Consider the following 18,662-nt stretch of genomic DNA (forward strand, 5'->3'; position numbering starts at 1 on the left):
AAATGTAGTTCAGTGGCAGGTAGGGGCCTCGGGTTTCCTACTCTTTCTTTAGCTACCCTGTTCCGCTCAAAATAAGACATCCCCTGATAATAACCCCAATTAGGCTTTTGAGTGCATGGCAATGAGGCTAAGCGCTTATTTCAAGATATAAGGCAGGGTCTTATTTTCGGGGGAAACACAGTATTAAACTACCAGGATGTTCTCTAAAGCTTTACAGTAGCCACGATGTACCTGGCAGACAAAAGGGAAGAGGTTTTTGCTGATGTGAAGTCCATCCAAGCCAAGTGGGAAGACAGCTGCCTGGGCCAGTGCACAGCCCACCGCTGTCATGTTGTTGAGATACGGCTGAGAGTTCTGGATGTATCTGTAAAAAAAGAAAGACATCGTCAAGCAGAATCTGGATTACAAAGGGCTCCATCCGCCCCGCTCTCTGCTTCCAAATTAACCACAAGATCAAAATGAAGTACAGTGATACCTTGTCTTACAAACTTAATTGGTTCTGGGAAGAGGTTCTTAAGATGAAAAGTTTGTAAGATGAAACAATGTTTCCCATAGGAATCAATGGAAAAGCGATTAATGCGTGCCAACCCAAAATTCACCCCTTTTGCCAGCCAAAGCGCCCGTTTTTGTGCTGCTGGGATTCCCCTGAGGCTCCCCTCCATAGGAAACCCCATCTCTGGACCTCTGTGTTTTTGCGATGCTGCAGGGGAATCCCAGCATCGCAAAAACAAGCTCACTGGCAACGGAAGTCCGGAGGGGGGATTTCCCAGGGAAGGGAGCATCAGTGAAATTGCAGCCTCGCAAAAACACTGAAGTCCTCGAAACCCCACCTCTGGACCTGTGTTTTTACGATGCTGGGATTCCCCTGAGGCTCCCCTCGCTTGGAAACCCCACCTCCGGACTTCTGTTGCAGCATCACAAAAACACGGAACACGGAAGTCCGGAGGTGGAGTTTCCCATGGAGGGGAGCCTCAGGGGAATCCCAGCAGCACAAAAACGGGCGCTTTGGCTGGCAACGGAAGTCCGGAGGCGGGGCATCCCAGTGGCGGCAGTGGGTTTGTAAGGTGAAAATAGTTTGTAAGAAGAGGCAAAAAAATCTTAAACCTTGGGTTTGTATCTTGAAAAGTTTGTAAGAAGAGGCAAAAAAATCTTAAACCTTGGGTTTGTATCTTGAAAAGTTTGTATGACGAGGCGTTTGTAAGACGAGGTATCACTGTATTTCAGCTGAACGAATAAGGCAAAATCCATTTTGAATAGCCGGGTTTAAAAGCAATCAAACTCAATTGTTGATTCAATGTGATTTTTTTTTTAAAAAAAATTCTAATTTATGCTTTTGAATCATTGAATTGGATCTTGAAAAAAAAGCCTCGGCTCCAAGTAAAATAAACAAATATTCAAATTTTTTTTTAATTTGTTTTGGATGAATATGCCCTTCGGTGTCACATGAGATAGGTATCGAAGAATCCACCTCACTCTGACTTGATATTCCCAGTCTTGGTTGTCTCTAACATGTTACCTTTGGCTTGTTCAAAGCCTCAACTTGCAAAGGATTCTGGGAGTTGAAATCCCAACATAAGTGGAAATCCATCAGAGTGGGGGAGGGATAAGGATTAAAAGGTAACAATATCTATAGTGCGGTCAGGCGGTAGGGAAAGCAAGTAGGATGCTTGGCTGCATAGCTAGAGATATAACAAGCAGGAAGAGGGAGATTGTGATCCCCTTATATAGAGTGCTGGTGAGACCACATTTGGAATACTGTGTTCAGTTCTGGAGACCTCACCTACAAAAAGATATTGACAAAATTGAACGGGTCCAAAGACGGGCTACAAGAATGGTGGAAGGTCTTAAGCATAAAACGTATCAGGAAAGACTTCATGAACTCAATCTGTATAGTCTGGAGGACAGAAGGAAAAGGGGGGACATGATTGAAACATTTAAATATGTTAAAGGGTTAAGTAAGGTCCAGGAGGGAAGTGTTTTTAATAGGAAAGTGAACACGAGACAAGGGGGCACAATCTGAAGTTAGTTGGGGGAAAGTTCAAAAGCAACGTGAGAAAATATAATTTTACTGAAAGAGTAGTAGATCCTTGGAACAAACTTCCAGCAGACGTGGTTGGTAAATCCACAGTAATTGAATTTAAACATGCATGGGATAAACATATATCCATCCTAAGATAAAATACAGAAAATTGTATAAGGGCAGACTAGATGGACCATGAGGTCTTTTTCTGCCGTCAGTCTTCTATGTTTCTATGTTACCAGTGATGGTGACCTTTTTTTCCTCAGGTGCCGAAAGAGCTTGTGCCAACACCCATAATTCAATGCCTGGGGAGGGTGAAAACAACTTCCCCCACTCCCCGGTCCTCTGGAGGCCGGAAATGGCCTGTTTCCCTACTTCTGGTGGGCCCCGTAGGCTCGTGTTTCGCTCTCCCGAGGCTCCAAAGGCTTCTCTGGAACTGAGGGAGACTAAAAACGCCCTCCCCCATCCACCCAGAGGCTCTCTGGAAGCCAAAAACGTCCTCCCAGAGCCTCTGTGCGAGCCAAAAACCAGCTGGCCGGCACACACATGCACGTTGGAGCTGAGCTAGGGCAACGGCTCATGTGCCACCAGATCTGGCTCCGCGTGCCACCTGTGCAACCCGTGCCATAGGTTTGCCATCACTGACCTAGACTAATGCAGGTATCAGCGCCCCAAATAGCATCTGAGAAATAAATCAGATTCCAGTCCAATTCTCTCATTCAAGGTTCGATTTGTTAACAGAGCCATGTTGGTCACGCCATTGCCATCCCGATACTATCTTCCTTCCAGTACCCCACCCAGATTAAAGTTCATCCCATATCCCTACACCCACAGGTTCATCACTAGGACCAGTCCGAGTGCAGGGACTCCACCGACTTCTTCTTTACTTCAGTTGATGCAGAACAAAATATGACCTTGGACTGTAAGAAAGGAATTTGTTGTGGCTAGTAACTTTCCCTCTCATTCAACTACCCCTCCCAGTTGCCCTAATATTATTCTACTATCGCAGGCCAAAGTCTCTAACTCCCAACAATGGCTTCGGCCTGACAGCAGGATCCTCACATTTGATCTGTGCTGATGGGCAATGGATCCTTCAGTGTTTCAGAATCCAGATGTTGTTCTGGACCTATTGGGAATGAATCTTAGGGACTTCGAATGCAAAGTATGTCTTCAACATTACACATTTTCACTTAGCAAAAGAAGCTGGATGTATTAAGTAGAAATCACTTTGCCAGTGAGATGAGCGGCATATAAATTTAATAAACAAATAAAAGTATCCCCTACCTGACGTGCCCATTGTAGATGTTGAAGGCCAAGCAAATGATGGCCAACAGGATACCCAAACTTGACAGCACTGAAACAGAAATGAAGAGCTTCTGGGAAAGGTACCGGAAGGTGATGATGACCTTAGTATAGTCTGCTGGAGGGACACCACCTACAATGAGAGATATGGGAAGAAGAAAGGAATTCAAGAACCTATTCGCATCACAGGCTTTTTCACCAGGAAGACCCACAAAGACTCACCACCTGGGGGGATGTTTCATATAGCTTGAAAGATACATTGCCTGAGGCTTAGCAGTACCTCCTGACTCAACACACACACACACAAACACATATAAAGCATTTCCCAAGATGCACCTCTTGGCAGACACGGAGGAAACAATAACTCTGAAATGGTATTTGCCAACTTCACCATATAACAATGATCATTAACCCACATGCATACAAGGAAGTGCAAACTCGGCTGCAGAAAATACAGCTTCAGCAACAGAGTGATCAATGCCTGGAATTCACTACCCGACTCTGTGTTTTCTCCCCCAAACCCCCAAAACTTTAATCTTAGACTGTCTACAGTCGACCTCATCCCTTTCCTAAGAGGTCTTTAAGGGGCGTGCATAAGCGCACCACTAAAACCCTCATTGTGTATTGGACAAAATCAATCAATCAATAAATAAATCGTGCCTGCCCTCCCTGTCCTACTGTCCTATTGCCCTCATTTATCTGTACTTACTTTGCTTATGTTTATACCTCTACCTGCTACTGTGTACATGTTTGACAAACAAATAAATAAAATAAAAAATAAGTGGAAAGCTCTACATCTGATTCCCTTCCAACCCTTTATAGTGTGGGTCCTTTGTCCACCACTGTGAAGGATACACCGTTTGCCTTAATTGTTCTTGAAATGAATCGTTATCTACTGTAAGTCAGTAGAGATGCTCCCAGGATGTCTAAACCTGAGATGAGAACATTTTAGGGCTCAAGGAAATCACGAGACTGCTAGATTTTGTTGTGTCCAGAGGACAGCTGGGAAATGTGGCCTGCCCTTTGTCCTTGGGCAGGAAAACACACAGCCAGGATTGGCTGGCTCAGCCAATATCTAAATAAATTCCATATTTAGTTTAGTTTAGTTTATTTAGATTTGTATGCCACCCCTCTCCGAAGACTTGGGGCGGCTAACAACAATTAAAAACAATGTAACAAATCTAATATTAAAAAGTAATCTAAAAAACCCCAATTTAAGAGACCAATCATACCAACAAACATACCATGTATAAATTCTATAAGCCTAGGGGGAAGGGAGAAAAATTTTTCAATTCCCCCATGCCTGACGACAGAGGTGGGTTTTAAGGAGCTTGAGAAAGGCAAGGAGGGTGGGGGCAACTCTGATATCTGGGGGGAGCTGGTCCAGAGGGTCAGGGCCGCAACAGAGAAGGCTCTTCTCCTGGGTCCCGCCAAATGACATTGTTTAGTCCAGCGTTTCCCAACCAGTGTGCCGCGAGACATGGTCAGGTGTGCCGCCAAACTCCTAGGGCAGCTCCAGCTGGGCGGGGCACTGCCGGTGCGGCTACTTTCCGATGCCGCTATTGCTGGCGCTCTCCTGCCCCAAAGAAGGAAGGCGGGGAAAAAGGAGAGCTTCATTCTTCGCACCGGCAGCAAGAGGAGGAGGGCGCCATCAGCAACGGCACCAAGTAGTAGCTGGGGGATGGTGGTGGCAAGAGCTCCAGGGCGGAGGCACCAGCAGCGCCCCGCCCAGCTGGAGCTTCCCTGGCGGGGGCGGCAATCAATATCCTTTGGGGCCCGGAGGGAGGGCGGTGGGAGCAGGAGGGTGCCGGGCCGCGCACGCCTGCGCCAGCGCACCCCAAAACACCCCCCCCCGCACACCCTTTTCCAAGGGCGAAGCCGCGGGTGCCCCCACGCGCCTCTAGGCCCCTCGCGCCCCTGGCTGCTCGCCGCTGCCTTCGCCGAAAGCGCTTTTGTCCCGGGCTCTCAGCGAGGGGGCTGCAGGAGAGGCGGCGAAGGCGATCTCTCTCGTTCTCCGGAGGCTGGAGAAAGTGGTTTTCAATGTCGGGGGTGCGGGCCAGCGTGCACTCTCCCCATCCCCCTGCCCCATTCAAAGTAAGCCGGCAGGGGGATGGTGAGAGCGCCCGCCGGCCCGCGCCCCCGACATTGAAAATCACTTTCTCCAGCCTCCGGAGAACGAGAGAGATCGCCTTCGCCGCCTCTCCTGCAGCCCCCTGGCTGAGAGCCCGGGACAAAAGCGCTTTTGGCGAAGGCAGCGGCGAGCAGCCAGGGGCGAGAGACATAGCAAGAGAGAGAGAGAGAGAAAGAGAGAGAGATAGCAAGAGAGGCAAAGAGAAAGAGACATATAGCAAGAGGCAGTGAAAGAGAGAGGGAGAGCAAGAAAGAGAGAAAAAAGCAAGAAAGAGATAGCAAGAGAGACAGAGAGAGAGCAAGGGAGAGAGAAAGACATAGAGGGAGGGAAGGAGGGAGAGAGAGCAAAAAAGAGGAAGAAAGAAAGAGGGATGGAGAGAGAGAAAGAAGGGAAGGAAGAGAATGAGGGAGGGAAAAATAAAGCGAAAGGGAGGGAGAGATTTTTTTTTGTCCAAACTTTTCTTTAGCCCCCCCCCCTCCCGTTCAATGTTCCCCAGGATTTTGAAAATATGAATAATGTGCCGCGGCTCAAAAAAGGTTGGGAAACACTGGTTTAGTCGACGGGACCCGGAGAAGGCCAACTCTGTGGGACTTAACCGGTCGCTGGGATTCGTGTGGCAGAAGGCGGTCCCAGAGATATTCTGGTCCAAATATGCATTGGGAGGCCATTCATATCTGTCTGCCTGTTAATTTCCTAACCCTACAATTTCTCTATTAGTTATTCTAACTATTAGTTATTCTTACTATTAGTTATTTTGATTTAAAATAACTAGAATTTTCTCAGATAAATTGAGAAAAAGCTGAGTTGCACCAGGTTTTCTTTTAAAATTTCTTATTTTTCTTATTATATAGGAAACTGTCTTATACTGACTTACTTGAGATATTCTGTTGAAACCATCAATTGACTGTGTTACAGCAGGACAAAACTTGGAGCAACTTCAGGATTTTTTCTCAATTCCTGGCCTCAGAGTAAAACTGTTGAAATGTACAATTTTGTTTTTTAATCTTGGAAAACTTGAAATTACCAGCTTCAGTTCGAAGCAGTATTTTAGTATTTACTTACAACCAAAATACTCAAAACACCATTGCTCAGAATGATTAGGATCTGTTTGGAGTTTGGGACAAAGCAGTATTATTTTATTTTAAGCTCGGAACACTTGAGCTCAAAACATTTTGTACACTCCTATTCATAATGAGCATCTTTCAGTTTCTTACCAATCCACTTGTCATTGTTATACCAAGAGAGGTTATCCTTGGTGCTGTCATAATAGCCAATCTTCTTATAGACACCATCTGTTGGCAGAGAGAAGAATTCTAAACAATAGAAAAATCAAGTAATGGATTTACGGAGACTATTGGTCCAGTTTTTAAATTGTCAGATTGCTGGAACTGAATCCTTTAAAAAAAAAAAAAAGCAACAGCCTAGCGACACCTAATTGCCTTTTTATACAAGGAAACATGTAGGAAAATAAATCCTACATAACTATGCAGAATTGAACATTTCTACATAATTATACAGTATTTATTGTGCAGTGCTGATCCTTGTAACGTCGAATAATTACTTGCCCTCAGTGGGATATTATACAGCTTTGTGTAATATGGGCAAGGAGTGCCATTGCTCCCAAGCAGAGTGGTGTGATTCACAACCTAGGGTATTGTTAAATACAATCATTTGTTTTAGAGCATCTCCTCAGCAGTATATTTCTATGAGCCGTAATCTTAAAAAACTGTAATGACGAGAACATAATTGTAATCTTTTGTTCTCTTCAATATCTAGGAGAGCAATAATTTCCTGCAGACACACCTGACTTTACCGTTCCGTCACAAAACCTTTTAAACAGGATGTACAGTTGTGTGGCAGCAGACGTCCATTTTAGGGGTGTGTGTGTATAATCTGTTTATTTATTTAAAGGGTAGGATATCCATAAAGTTGAGCAACAGTGCAGGAATGAAGAACACAGAGAAAAATAAATTTCCACACGATTCCGAATAAAGGGGAAAGGTAAACCCCCGGTGATATAAGGTACATTGTGGGGTTATCGGCACACACCTAAATTAATAGAAAAGAAAGGTGGGGTGGGTGGGGAGGAGCAGCAAAACGAATCCCGCCAATCAAAACCACTCCCATAACTGTAACTCTGCGTGATTACCACACAGTACAGCTAGTCCTCAACTTACAACCACAACTGAGCCCAACATTTCTGTTGCTAAGTGAGACATTTGTCAAGTGAGTTACGACAACCGTCGTATGGACCCGTTGCCGAGCATCTAAATGTTTATGTGAACAACGGTCACGGTTGTGGAACAACGATCATAAGTCACTTTTTTTCAGTGCTGCTTTAACTTCAAATGGTCCCTAAACAGATTGTTGTAAGTTGAGGACTACCTGTAAAAAAAAATATCCAAAATGGAAATTACAGCATATCAGTGTTGCATTGTGAGGAAGGGGAGGCAGTGGAAAGAGGATAAAAGGGAAGAAATGATGTGTGATGTTTTGGCAGCATTTTCATGTGGCATGGGAGTCAACTTGATGTTGTAATCAATGGGAAAACCCATAGTGCAAGGGCTTCCAAAGTTGGCAACTTTAAGACTTGTGGACTTCAACTCCCAGAATTCTCCAGCCGCCTTTGCTGGCTGGAGAATTCTGGGAGTTGAAGTCCACAAGTCTTAAAGTAGCCATGTTTGAAGACCTTTGAGGTAAATGATATGCAAGATCATGCCTGGCTGAGGAATTCTGGGAGTTGAAGTCCCCAAGTCTTAAAGTAGCCATGTTTGAAGACCTTTGAGGCAAATGATATGCAAGATCATGCCTGGCTGAGGAATTCTGGGAGTTGAAGTCCCCAAGTCTTAAAGTAGCCATGTTTGAAGGCCTTTGTGGTAAATGATATGCAAGATCATGCCTGGCTGAGGAATTCTGGGAGTTGAAGTCCCCAAGTCTTAAAGCTGCCAAGTTTGAAGACCACTACCATAGCGTATAGCATCCTGGAAACTCTGCTCACCCTGAAGCTGCTCAATGAGGGTCCAGGCCATCCGAGAGCCACTGGCGTCAAAGACCACATGTCCCTGGGGGAGTGAAGGAAATCGTATTAACAGGAGGTCCCCACGGTGGGCAACCTGGCTTGGGATCTCTTTGCCAATGCTACTTGGGGCAGAGACCCACCATTGCAAGAGTTAAGAGAAAGAAGGATTGTTTCTCTCTGGCGAGAAGACGTTTCAGAGGAGAAATGTGGCAGCATCCAAGAAGGATGTGAAATTAGGAATCCGAGCCAACTTGGCTCTAGACTGCACAGTCCCATTCAAGAAACATTTCTGTCTTGCGTCTGAGTTCCAGAGTAAAGTTTCTGAGAATCTCAGTTTTCAAAACATGTGGGACAAGCAGTTCAAGGACTAAGTCATCACTGTGAAGAAATATCGTACCTGAAAGTGTAAATGTAACCTCAGTGAAAGGTCATAGAAGAAGTAGTTTTTGTTCCTTAACCGAGTGGGACACCTATCCTTGATCTAATATGACCTTTTCCTTATTCACCGGTATATGGCCCTACGCTAATAAAAGGTAAAGGTTTCCCCTGTCCAATCGTATCTGACTCTAGGGGGCAGTGTTCATCTCAGTTCCTTAGCCAAGGAAGCCAGGGTTGTCTGAAGATGCTTCTGTGGACATTGCTGGGTTGACTACACAGCCATTGTTACCATCCCACTGAAGTTATACCTACCTATCTACTTGCATTTTCCATACTTTCCAAAAGTATGGAGGAACTGGGCAAGATCAGGAAATTACTGCATCACAAGGTACTTAGGTCTCAAGTTGCCAATCTTCCAGTCAACAAGTCCAACGCCTTAACCACTAGGCCACTACCCCACCCTCCTGTACTCATACTTCTTTATTACCAGACTATTTACGGGACCGTCTCCTGCCGCATACCTCCCAGAGACCAATAAGATCACACAGGGTTGTCCTCCTCTGTTAGGTTTCACCACTCTAACACATGCTTACACTGTCTGGTGGGCACATCTCTATGGTTTCACCACTCTAACACATGCTTACACTGTCTGGTGGGCACATCTCTATGGTCAGGTCTGATGGGCACATCTCTATGGTTTCACCACTCTAACACATGCTTACACTGTCTGGTGGGCACATCTCTATGGTTTCACCACTCTAACACATGCTTACACTGTCTGGTGGGCACATCTCTATGGTCAGGTCTGATGGGCACATCTCTATGGTTTCACCACTCTAACACATGCTTACACTGTCTGGTGGGCACATCTCTATGGTCAGGTCGCAGATTGACTGACTGGTGTGTCACCTTTTGATGACAAAAAGGGGCGTGTACTCTGCAGACTATATAAACACAGCAGAGTAGATGACTCCTCCCTTTTTTCCCTTTCTGGCCCTGCTGAGCCTTCTTCCACCTCCTTCTATCTCCCTGTGTGCCCCATTGTCCTCGGCTGAGGACACATGTGTGAGATCAATCCGAAGACATCCTCACACAAGGAAGCATCCAGAAGTTAATGATATATACTGAAATATAAGCATATATGCCTGCATTACGTAAATGCATGAATCAACAGAATTGTAAGCAAAGATTGCAGTTTATTTCATCTTTATGAAGGAGTGATCATTCATTGCTAACAAATGGGATTCTAAGCCACACAATTGATTTCTTGTCATGCTGAATCCACTGCAACGTAAGCCAGCTGAACTCTGCTAATACTAGTAATTAGTGATGGGCGAACTTGCACAATTCGGGTCCGTACCGAATTTTGCGGTGTTCGGTATGCTGAACACGAACCCAAAAGTTTTTGAAACTTCGGGCAAAGTTCGGGGTCGTGTTCGGCGTTCAGAGCTTTGACGTCATCGGCAGGTTGCTAAGGACGCCAAGGTGATCACTTCCTGGATTCCATGGAATCCAGGAAGTGATCACTTTGGCGTCCTTAGCAACCTGCCGGTATACTTGAAGTCAAAGCTCCACCCCCGGAATCTCTTGGTGGGATTCCCCGTTCGGGTTCGGCCGAACTTGTCGAACCGGAACACTGTTGGGTTTGCCCATCACTAGTAGTAATATTAATATTAACCAAAGTACCCAACAAAGCCCAACATCCTCCAGGTCCCGTCAACTAAGCAATGCAGGTGGGTGGGACCACAGGGGAGGGCCTTCTCTGTGGCTGCGCCAGCTTTATGGAACCAACTCCCCTCGCCCCCCCCCCCCGATGTCTGCACTTCTCCCCACCCTACTGGCCTTCCAAAAGACTGGTGAAGACCTGGCTTTGCCAGCAGGCCTAGGGGCCATGAATATTTACATCTATCAGGGCCAAATTGTGTTTGAGTGGTATGCATATGTGTTGATTGGATTGCTTGCTTTGTGGATTTTTACAATTGGGGTTTTTATATTGTTTTAATATTTAATATTTGACTTATTTTTATTATTGTAGTGTATTTTTTAAATTGTTGGAAGCCGCCCTGAGTCCCATTGGGAGTGGGCAGCACAGAAGTCAAATTAAATGAATTAAAAAAATAAATTTATTTCTTTTTTCTTACCATCAGAGTTTCTTGGCAACCTGTTTAATAACTGCCCCCAAAACCAAAGGCTGTAAAAATTCAAATAAGCTTGGAAGGAGAATGCAGGATTTTTGATCTTACTCAAATACAATATTTACTTGATGAGCCAGAGTTCTGCCAGATATGCCTACGGATAGCTCCTGAATATCTATACACCAGATTCCCTGCCTTCAGGGGGATCGGTTTCAAGGGATCACTCACCGAAACCCCCTCAAAGGCTGAGGAGTTGAGGGCTCGGTAGATCTCGTCTGTAATGGTCTGGTTGTTGTAATTGAAGTCTTCAAGGCGTAACCCTTTCTTCACCAGTTCAGCTGAGGTCTTGTTCAATGCAAGGGCCAGGGCCCAGATGGCATCATAAGCCAATGGGGCTTCCTGGAAACCCCCGGTCTCTTCTGGAGTTTTCTCTACGCGCTTTGTCAGTTTCTCAATGAACTCCTCTGATGTCTAGAGGGAACCAAGAAAAACAACATTCTTCCTTGTTGCAGAAATTACAAAATTATTGGGATTGTTTTAATAAAGAAACAGCAAAAAATAAAATGCAATATTTATAAATAAACAGGATTTAATACTTCCATAAAATATGCAAAATATTTTAAATTTGCCAAGCAGTAAAATAATATCATTAGATTATCTCAGGGACCGCCTTCTGCTGCACGAATCCCAGCGACCAGTTAGGGCCCACAGAGTGGGTCTTCTCCGGGTCCCATCAACTAAACAATGCCGCTTGGCGGGGCCCAGGGGAAGAGCCTTCTCTGTGGCGGCCCCGGCCCTCTGGAACCAACTCCCCCCAGAAATTAGAATTGCCCCCACCCTCCTTGCCTTTCGTAAGGTACTTAAAACCCACCTCTGTCGCCAGGCATGGGGGAATTGAGATACTCTTTTCCCCTAGGCCTTTACAATTTTATGCATGGTATGTTTGTATATATGTTTGGTTTTTATATTAATGGGTTTTTAATCATTTTTATTATTGGATTATTATTGTACGCTGTCTTATTATTGCTGTTAGCCGCCCCGAGTCTCCGTATAGGGGGACGGCATACAAATCCAATCAATCAATCAATATAAATAAATAAACAAACAAACAAACAAACAAACAAACAAATAAATAACTGCTATTTGGTGTGGATACTTTTAAAATTTTGCCTTTTTACCCAGGTTTTTCTGCCTGACTGAATTGTTCCATTTAGATCTCTTTAAAATTGTTTGCATGGTTTAATTCTAGAATATTATTTTAATTATATTTTGTATTTTAATGTTATTTTGTTTAATTTCTATTGTACACAGCTTTGAGATTATGTTTTTGGTATTATTAAATGGTTTGTTAAAAGCAAACACCTTGCTGTAAAAAAGTTTGAGAATAATATTGACTCAAAGATTTACTGTGGTTTGCTTCCTAATTGAATGCAAAAAGAATGTAAGGTTTTCTAAAAGGAGAATTAATCTTATTAGAGAAATCAATAACCATCCAGCTATCCAAAAGAAAACTCTAATTTTAATTGAGTTAGAAATATTACTTTATGCAATGCATCAGCTCTTTTTAAATGGCAAGGAACCTTTCATGAAACAATCTTGTTTTCCTTTTAATAAAATCAGGGAGCATCTTTGTGTGTGTGTGGGGGGGGAATTGCTTAGCTGAAATACTATTTAAAAAAAATCTCCTGCCAACGTATAAAATTTGGACTAGTGACTTGTAGTAAAAGTAAATACGTAAATATTTTACGTGCAATGAATGTGCTGCTGGCTATAACGCACTTCTTATACTGCCAATTCATTTGTAAATACGTCCAAACTAAGGAATGTAACTCCCAGATAAATTTGCAAGTCTATTTTAAAACTCAAGAGGAGTCTGGCAGGCCCAGGATTTTTGAATTACAGCTCACTTCATCAAACGCGCAGGGTAGGAAAATCGATGGAGGATTTAAATTAAAAATGAGATCAGGCGAGAAGAAAGAGAGGGGAAGACCGGGCGCTTATGTCTTTCGATAAAAATGTATTCGTCTGAAAAGGCCCTCCTGATTTTGGCTACCATGGATTAACCGGGTTTTCATTTTAGCAAGACGTTTTAGCCCGTTGCGGCTCTCTCCTCCTCACCATATTAGAGATGCTGCGGGTGTTTTCTGGGTTCAGCATGACGATCTCGGTGGTGATGTGTCCCTCCACCGCCTCCCTCATTTCTTCCTCCGTGCAATTAATGTTGGCGTCCTTGATGCGGAACCAGTTGTCAGCGTACCAGCCAATCAGGAACCAGACGTATTTCTTCCCAAACAAGCGCTCCTTGTACACCTGCCACCATTCACCAAGGAGGAATAAAAGAAGGTGAAACGCGCACACCGAGGAAGGCGGGTTTCCTGAGGAGATGGCGATCACACCAACCCCCGTACGGAAAGGGCCCCATTAAAACACATGCAGGTAGGCGGAAGGAAGCATTGAGAGATCAGCTAGGCATTAAGCGCTGGAGAGTCACAAAGCCGAGCGTCTACGCAGCCACCCCAGAGTGCGAGGCACGGAACAGTTAATCACATTAGTGCCACCCTCCTACCCACTAATGCTAATTTTCCAGAAGGGAGCTTCTATCTGCATCCTCTGGACCGCTCCGAGCACTTGGTGTACCCACCTCACAGAAAACCTTTCGGGCCTCGGTCTCGTAAAAGAGCCCGACGATAATCCGAGCGTCCTGCCGCTGAAAAGAGAAAAAGTGGAATCAGTGGAGCAGGTTTGGCTACGGAGACAAGCCTAGGTATGGATAACACCGACGGTAGAAAAAGGCACATTCTTTGATCAAATGAATACATAGACGTATAATTGGATTTCTGTTACAACTATCCAATGTGCAGCTTGTTTTCAACTTATAACATAGAAACAGAAGACTGACGGCAGAAAAGGACCTCCTGGTCAATCTAGTCTGCCCTTATACTATTTCCTGTATTTTATACGGAGAGGGGCGGCATACAAATTTAATTAATAGTAATAATAGTAATAGTAATAATAATAATAATAATAATAATAATAATAATAATAATAATAATAATAATAATAATAATGTTTATACCAGGCATGTTTAAATTCAGTGACTGTGGATTTACCAACCACGTCTGCTGGAAGTTTGTTCCAAGCATCTACTACTCTTTCAGTAAAATAATATTTTCTCAGGTTACTTCTAATCTTTCCCCCAATTAACCTCAGATTGTGCCTCCTTGTTCTTGTATTCACTCTCCTATTAAAACCACTTCTCTCCTGAACCTTATTTTAACCATTCATTTATCGACTGTTCAAAGTGATGGCATTGTTGAAAAGAGTGATTTGCGACCGGTCCTTGCACTTATTTATTTGACTTCTATTAATTTATTCGACTTCTATGCCGCCCAATCCCGAAGGACTGGGACCATTGACATATGACCACTGCAGCATCCCCACAGATGCGATCGAGTGCTTGGCAATCGGCATGTATTTATGACGGTGGCCTCACCCTGGAGTCACTTGATCACTGCTTGCAACCTTCCCAGCTGGCAAACAAAGTCAATGGGGTGGTGGTTGTGGGGGAGCTTGGAATTGCTTAATGATGGCATGAGTCACTTACATAGAAACATAGAAGATTGACGGCAGAAAAAGACTTCATGGCCCATCTAGTCTGCCCTTATACTATTTCCTGTATTTTATCTTAGGATGGATATATGTTTATCCCAGGCATGTTTAAATCCAGTTACTGTGGATTTACCAACCATGTCTGCTGGAAGTTTGTTCCAAGCATCTACTACTCTTTCAGTAAAATAATATTTTCTCATGTTGCTTCTGATCTTTCCCCCAACTAACTTCAGATTGTGTCCCCTTGTTCTTGTGTTCACTTTCCTATTAAAAACACTTCTCTCCTGAACCTTATTTAGCCCTTTAACCCTTTAAATGTTTCAATCATGTCCCCCCCCCCCATTTCCCTTCTGTCCTCCAGACTATACAGATTGAGTTCATTAAGTCTAGAGCAGTGATTTTCAACCTTTTTTGAGCTGCGGCACATTTTTTACATATACAAAATAATGAGGCACCTTGAGTGCAGGAGGGGAGTGGGGGGGGGGCTAAAAAAGTTTGGACAAAAAAATATCTCTCTCTCTCTCTCTCTCCCTCCCTTTCACTCTATTTCTCTCCCTGTTTCTCTCTCCTCCTTCCTTCCTCTCTCTCTCCATCCCTCTTTCTCTCTTCCTTCCTTCCTCTCTTTTTTGCTCTCTTTCTATCTCTCCCTCCTTCCCTGCCTCTCTTTCTCTCTCTCTTGCTTTCTTTCTCTTTCTCTCTCTCTCTTGTTTTCTTTCTCTTTCTTTCTCTCTCTCTCTTGCTTTCTTTCTCTTTCTCTCTCTCTTGTTTTCTTTCTCTTTCTTTCTCTCTCTCTCTCTTGCTTTCTTTCCCTCTCTCTCTTGCTTTCTTTCTCTCTCTCTCTTGCTTTCTCTCTCTCTCTCTTGTTTTCTTTCTCTTTCTTTCTCTCTCTCTCTTGCTTTCTTTCCCTCTCTTGCTTTCTTTCTCTCTCTTGCTTTCTCTCTCTCTCTCTCTTGTTTTCTTTCTCTTTCTTTCTCTCTCTCTCTTGCTTTCTTTCCCTCTGTTGCTTTCTTTCTCTCTCTCTCTTGCTTTCTTTCTCTCTCTCTTGCTTTCTTTCTCTTTCTTTCTCTCTCTCTCTTGCTTTCTTTCCCTCTCTTGCTTTCTTTCTCTCTCTCTCTCTTGCTTTCTCTCTCTCTCTTGCTTTCTTTCTCTCTCTCTCTCTTGCTTTCTCTCTCTCTCTTGCTTTCTCTCTCTCTCTTGCTTTCTTTCGCTCTCTTGCTTTCTTTCTCTCTCTCTCTTGCTTTCTCTCTCTCTCTCTTGCTTTCTCTCTCTCTCTCTTGTTTTCTTTCTCTTTCTTTCTCTCTCTCTTGCTTTCTTTCCCTCTCTCTCTTGCTTTCTTTCTCTCTCTCTCTTGCTTTCTTTCTCTCTCTCTCATGCTTTCTCTCTCTCTCTTGCTTTCTCTCTCTCTCTCTCTCTTGTTTTCTTTCTCTTTCTTTCTCTCTCTTGCTTTCTTTCTCTGTCTCTCTTGCTTTCTCTCTCTCTCTCTCTCTTGTTTTCTTTCTCTTTCTCTCTCTCTCTTGCTTTCTTTCCCTCTCTTGCTTTCTTTCTCTCTCTCTCTCTTGCTTTCTCTCTCTCTCTTGTTTTCTTTCTCTTTCTTTCTCTCTCTCTCTTGCTTTCTTTCCCTCTCTTGCTTTCTTTCTTTCTCTCTCTCTCTTTCTCTCTCTCTCTCTCTTGCTTTCTTTCTCTTTCTCTCTCTCTATCTCTTGCTTTCTTTCCCTCTCTTGCTTTCTTTCTCTCTCTCTCTTGCTTTCTCTCTCTCTCTCTTGTTTTCTTTCTTTTTCTTTCTCTCTCTCTCTTGCTTTCTTTCCCTCTCTCTTGCTTTCTTTCTCTCTCTCTCTTGCTTTCTCTCTCTCTCTTGTTTTCTTTCTCTTTCTTTCTCTCTCTCTCTTGCTTTCTTGCTCTCTCTCTCTTGCTTTCTCTCTCTCTCTCTTGTTTTCTTTCTTTCTCTTTCTTTCTCTCTCTCTCTTGCTTTCTTTCCCTCTCTCTCTTTCTTTCTTTCTCTCTCTCTCTTTCTTTCTCTCTCTCTCTCTTGTTTTCTTTCTCTTTCTTTCTCTCTCTCTCTTGCTTTCTTTCTCTCTCTCTCTTGCTTTCTTTCTCTCTCTCTCTTGCTTTCTCTCTCTCTCTCTTGCTTTCTTTCTCTCTCTCTCTTGCTTTCTTTCCCTCTCTTGCTTTCTTTCTCTCTCTCTCTTTCTGAGCTTCGCGGCACACCTGACCATGTCTCGCGGCACACTGGTTGAAAAACACTGGTCTAGAGTAAAACTAGTAGAACTAGCTCCTAATTCCCATAATCCTCAGCCAGTGGTGGGTTCCTACTGGTGCACCCCGGAGCTCTGTTCTAGTAGTGTGCCCTGCGGATTGCACAATTTGCACACAATGGCTTCAGTGCTGTCTTCGCTGGTCCTTCATGCGGCACCATCTCTTTTTTTGAATTTGGGGGTTTATTTTGCTTCCTGTGCATGCGCGAAAACAAAATCTTGCGAGAGGATGCTCTCTCATGCACGATTTCAATGATTTTTTTTTTGCTTCCATGCATGCGTGGAAATAAACATTTGTTGAAATCACATGCGTGCCCCTATCCCTTCACATGACAGCGTAGCAAACATGTGCAAATCATCATGATGCATGCACAGCACATTGGTAAGCAGGTAAGAGGAACCCAGCCCTGTTCTCAGCCACTAGAATCAACAGTCCAATATCTGAAAAGCCCAAGTTGGAGGAGGAAGCTGTATAACAGTTCTCTACCCTGCCCTTTCTCTTCCTTCCTTCTTTCCTTTCCTTTCTTTTCTTTCCCTTCCCTTCTCTCTCCTTTTCTTTTTCTTTCCTTCTTTCCTTTCCTTTTTTCTTTCCCTTTCTTTCCCTCTCCTTTTCTTTTTCTTTCCTTCTTTCCTTTCCTTTCTTTTCTTTCCTCTCCCTTCTACCATCTCCTTCCTCTCCTTTTCTTTTCCTTTCCTTTCTTTTCTTTCCTCTCCCTTCTACCCTTTCCTTTCCTTTCCTCTCCTTTTCTTTTTCTTTCCTTCTTTCCTTTCCTTTCTTTCCTCTCCCTTCTACCCTTTCCTTTCCTTCCCTCTCCTTTTCTTTTTCTTTCCTTCTTTTCTTTCCTCTCCCCCTTCCCTTCCTTTCCTTCTTTCCTTTCCTTTTTTTCTTTCCCTTTATTTCCCTCTCCTTTTCTTTTTCTTTCCTTCTTTCCTTTCCTTTCCCTTCCTTCTTCCTTCCCTCTCCTTTTCTTTTTCTTTCCTTCTTTCCTTTCCTTTCTTTCCTCTCCCTTCTACCCTTTCCTTTCCTTTCCTCTCCTTTTCTTTTTCTTTCCTTCTTTCCTTTCCTTTCTTTCCTCTCCCTTCTACCCTTTCCTTTCCTTCCCTCTCCTTTTCTTTTTCTTTCCTTCTTTTCTTTCCTCTCCCCCTTCCCTTCCTTTCCTTCTTTCCTTTCCTTTTTTTCTTTCCCTTTATTTCCCTCTCCTTTTCTTTTTCTTTCCTTCTTTCCTTTCCTTTCCCTTCCTTCTTCCTTCCCTCTCCTTTTCTTTTCCTTTCCTTCTTTCCTTTCCTTTCTTTTCTTTCATCTCCATTCTACCCTTTCCTTTCCTTCCCTCTCCTCTCCTCCTTCCCCTCTTATTTATTTATTTGATTTGATTTGATTTTTATGCCGCCCTTCTCCTTAGACTCAGGGCAGCTTACAACATGTTAGCAATAGCACTTTTTTAACAGAGCCGGCATATTACCCCCACAATCCGGGTCCTCATTTTACCCACCTCGGAAGGATGAAAGACTGAGTCAACCTTGAGTCGGTGATGAGATTTGAACCCCTGACCTGCAGATCTACAGTCAGCTTCAGTGGCCTGCAGTACAGCACTCTACCATCTGCGCCACCCCGGCTCATTCCTTTTCCTTTCCTTTCCTTTCCTTTCCGTCTTCCCTTCTTTATTCCAGGATCTCAATCAGCCACTGTGCTTAATTTGTTAAACAGCAATCACTGTACATTCCAGGCACATATTTCTGACTTAATTATTCATTGCGTGAAGACATTCTTCTTTTTGTCTGTCCTGAACTTATGGTTAATCAGGTGGCGTACTCTGTG

General features: G+C 43.7%; 1 protein-coding gene across 1 annotated transcript in view; it reads right to left on the minus strand.

Annotated features, from left to right (window-relative positions):
- GABBR1 (gamma-aminobutyric acid type B receptor subunit 1) overlaps positions 1-18,662 on the minus strand; it is a 114,872-nt gene that overhangs the window by 30,613 nt on the left and 65,597 nt on the right. The window contains 7 exon segments of the mRNA XM_070737782.1: positions 232-364; positions 3,305-3,455; positions 6,668-6,745; positions 8,452-8,515; positions 11,214-11,456; positions 13,104-13,295; positions 13,627-13,692. Coding sequence (XP_070593883.1) covers positions 232-364; positions 3,305-3,455; positions 6,668-6,745; positions 8,452-8,515; positions 11,214-11,456; positions 13,104-13,295; positions 13,627-13,692 — 927 coding nt within the window.

This window comes from Erythrolamprus reginae, chromosome 2 (genome assembly GCF_031021105.1).
Source record: "Erythrolamprus reginae isolate rEryReg1 chromosome 2, rEryReg1.hap1, whole genome shotgun sequence".
In the NCBI taxonomy this organism is placed as follows: Eukaryota; Metazoa; Chordata; class Lepidosauria; order Squamata; family Dipsadidae; genus Erythrolamprus; species Erythrolamprus reginae.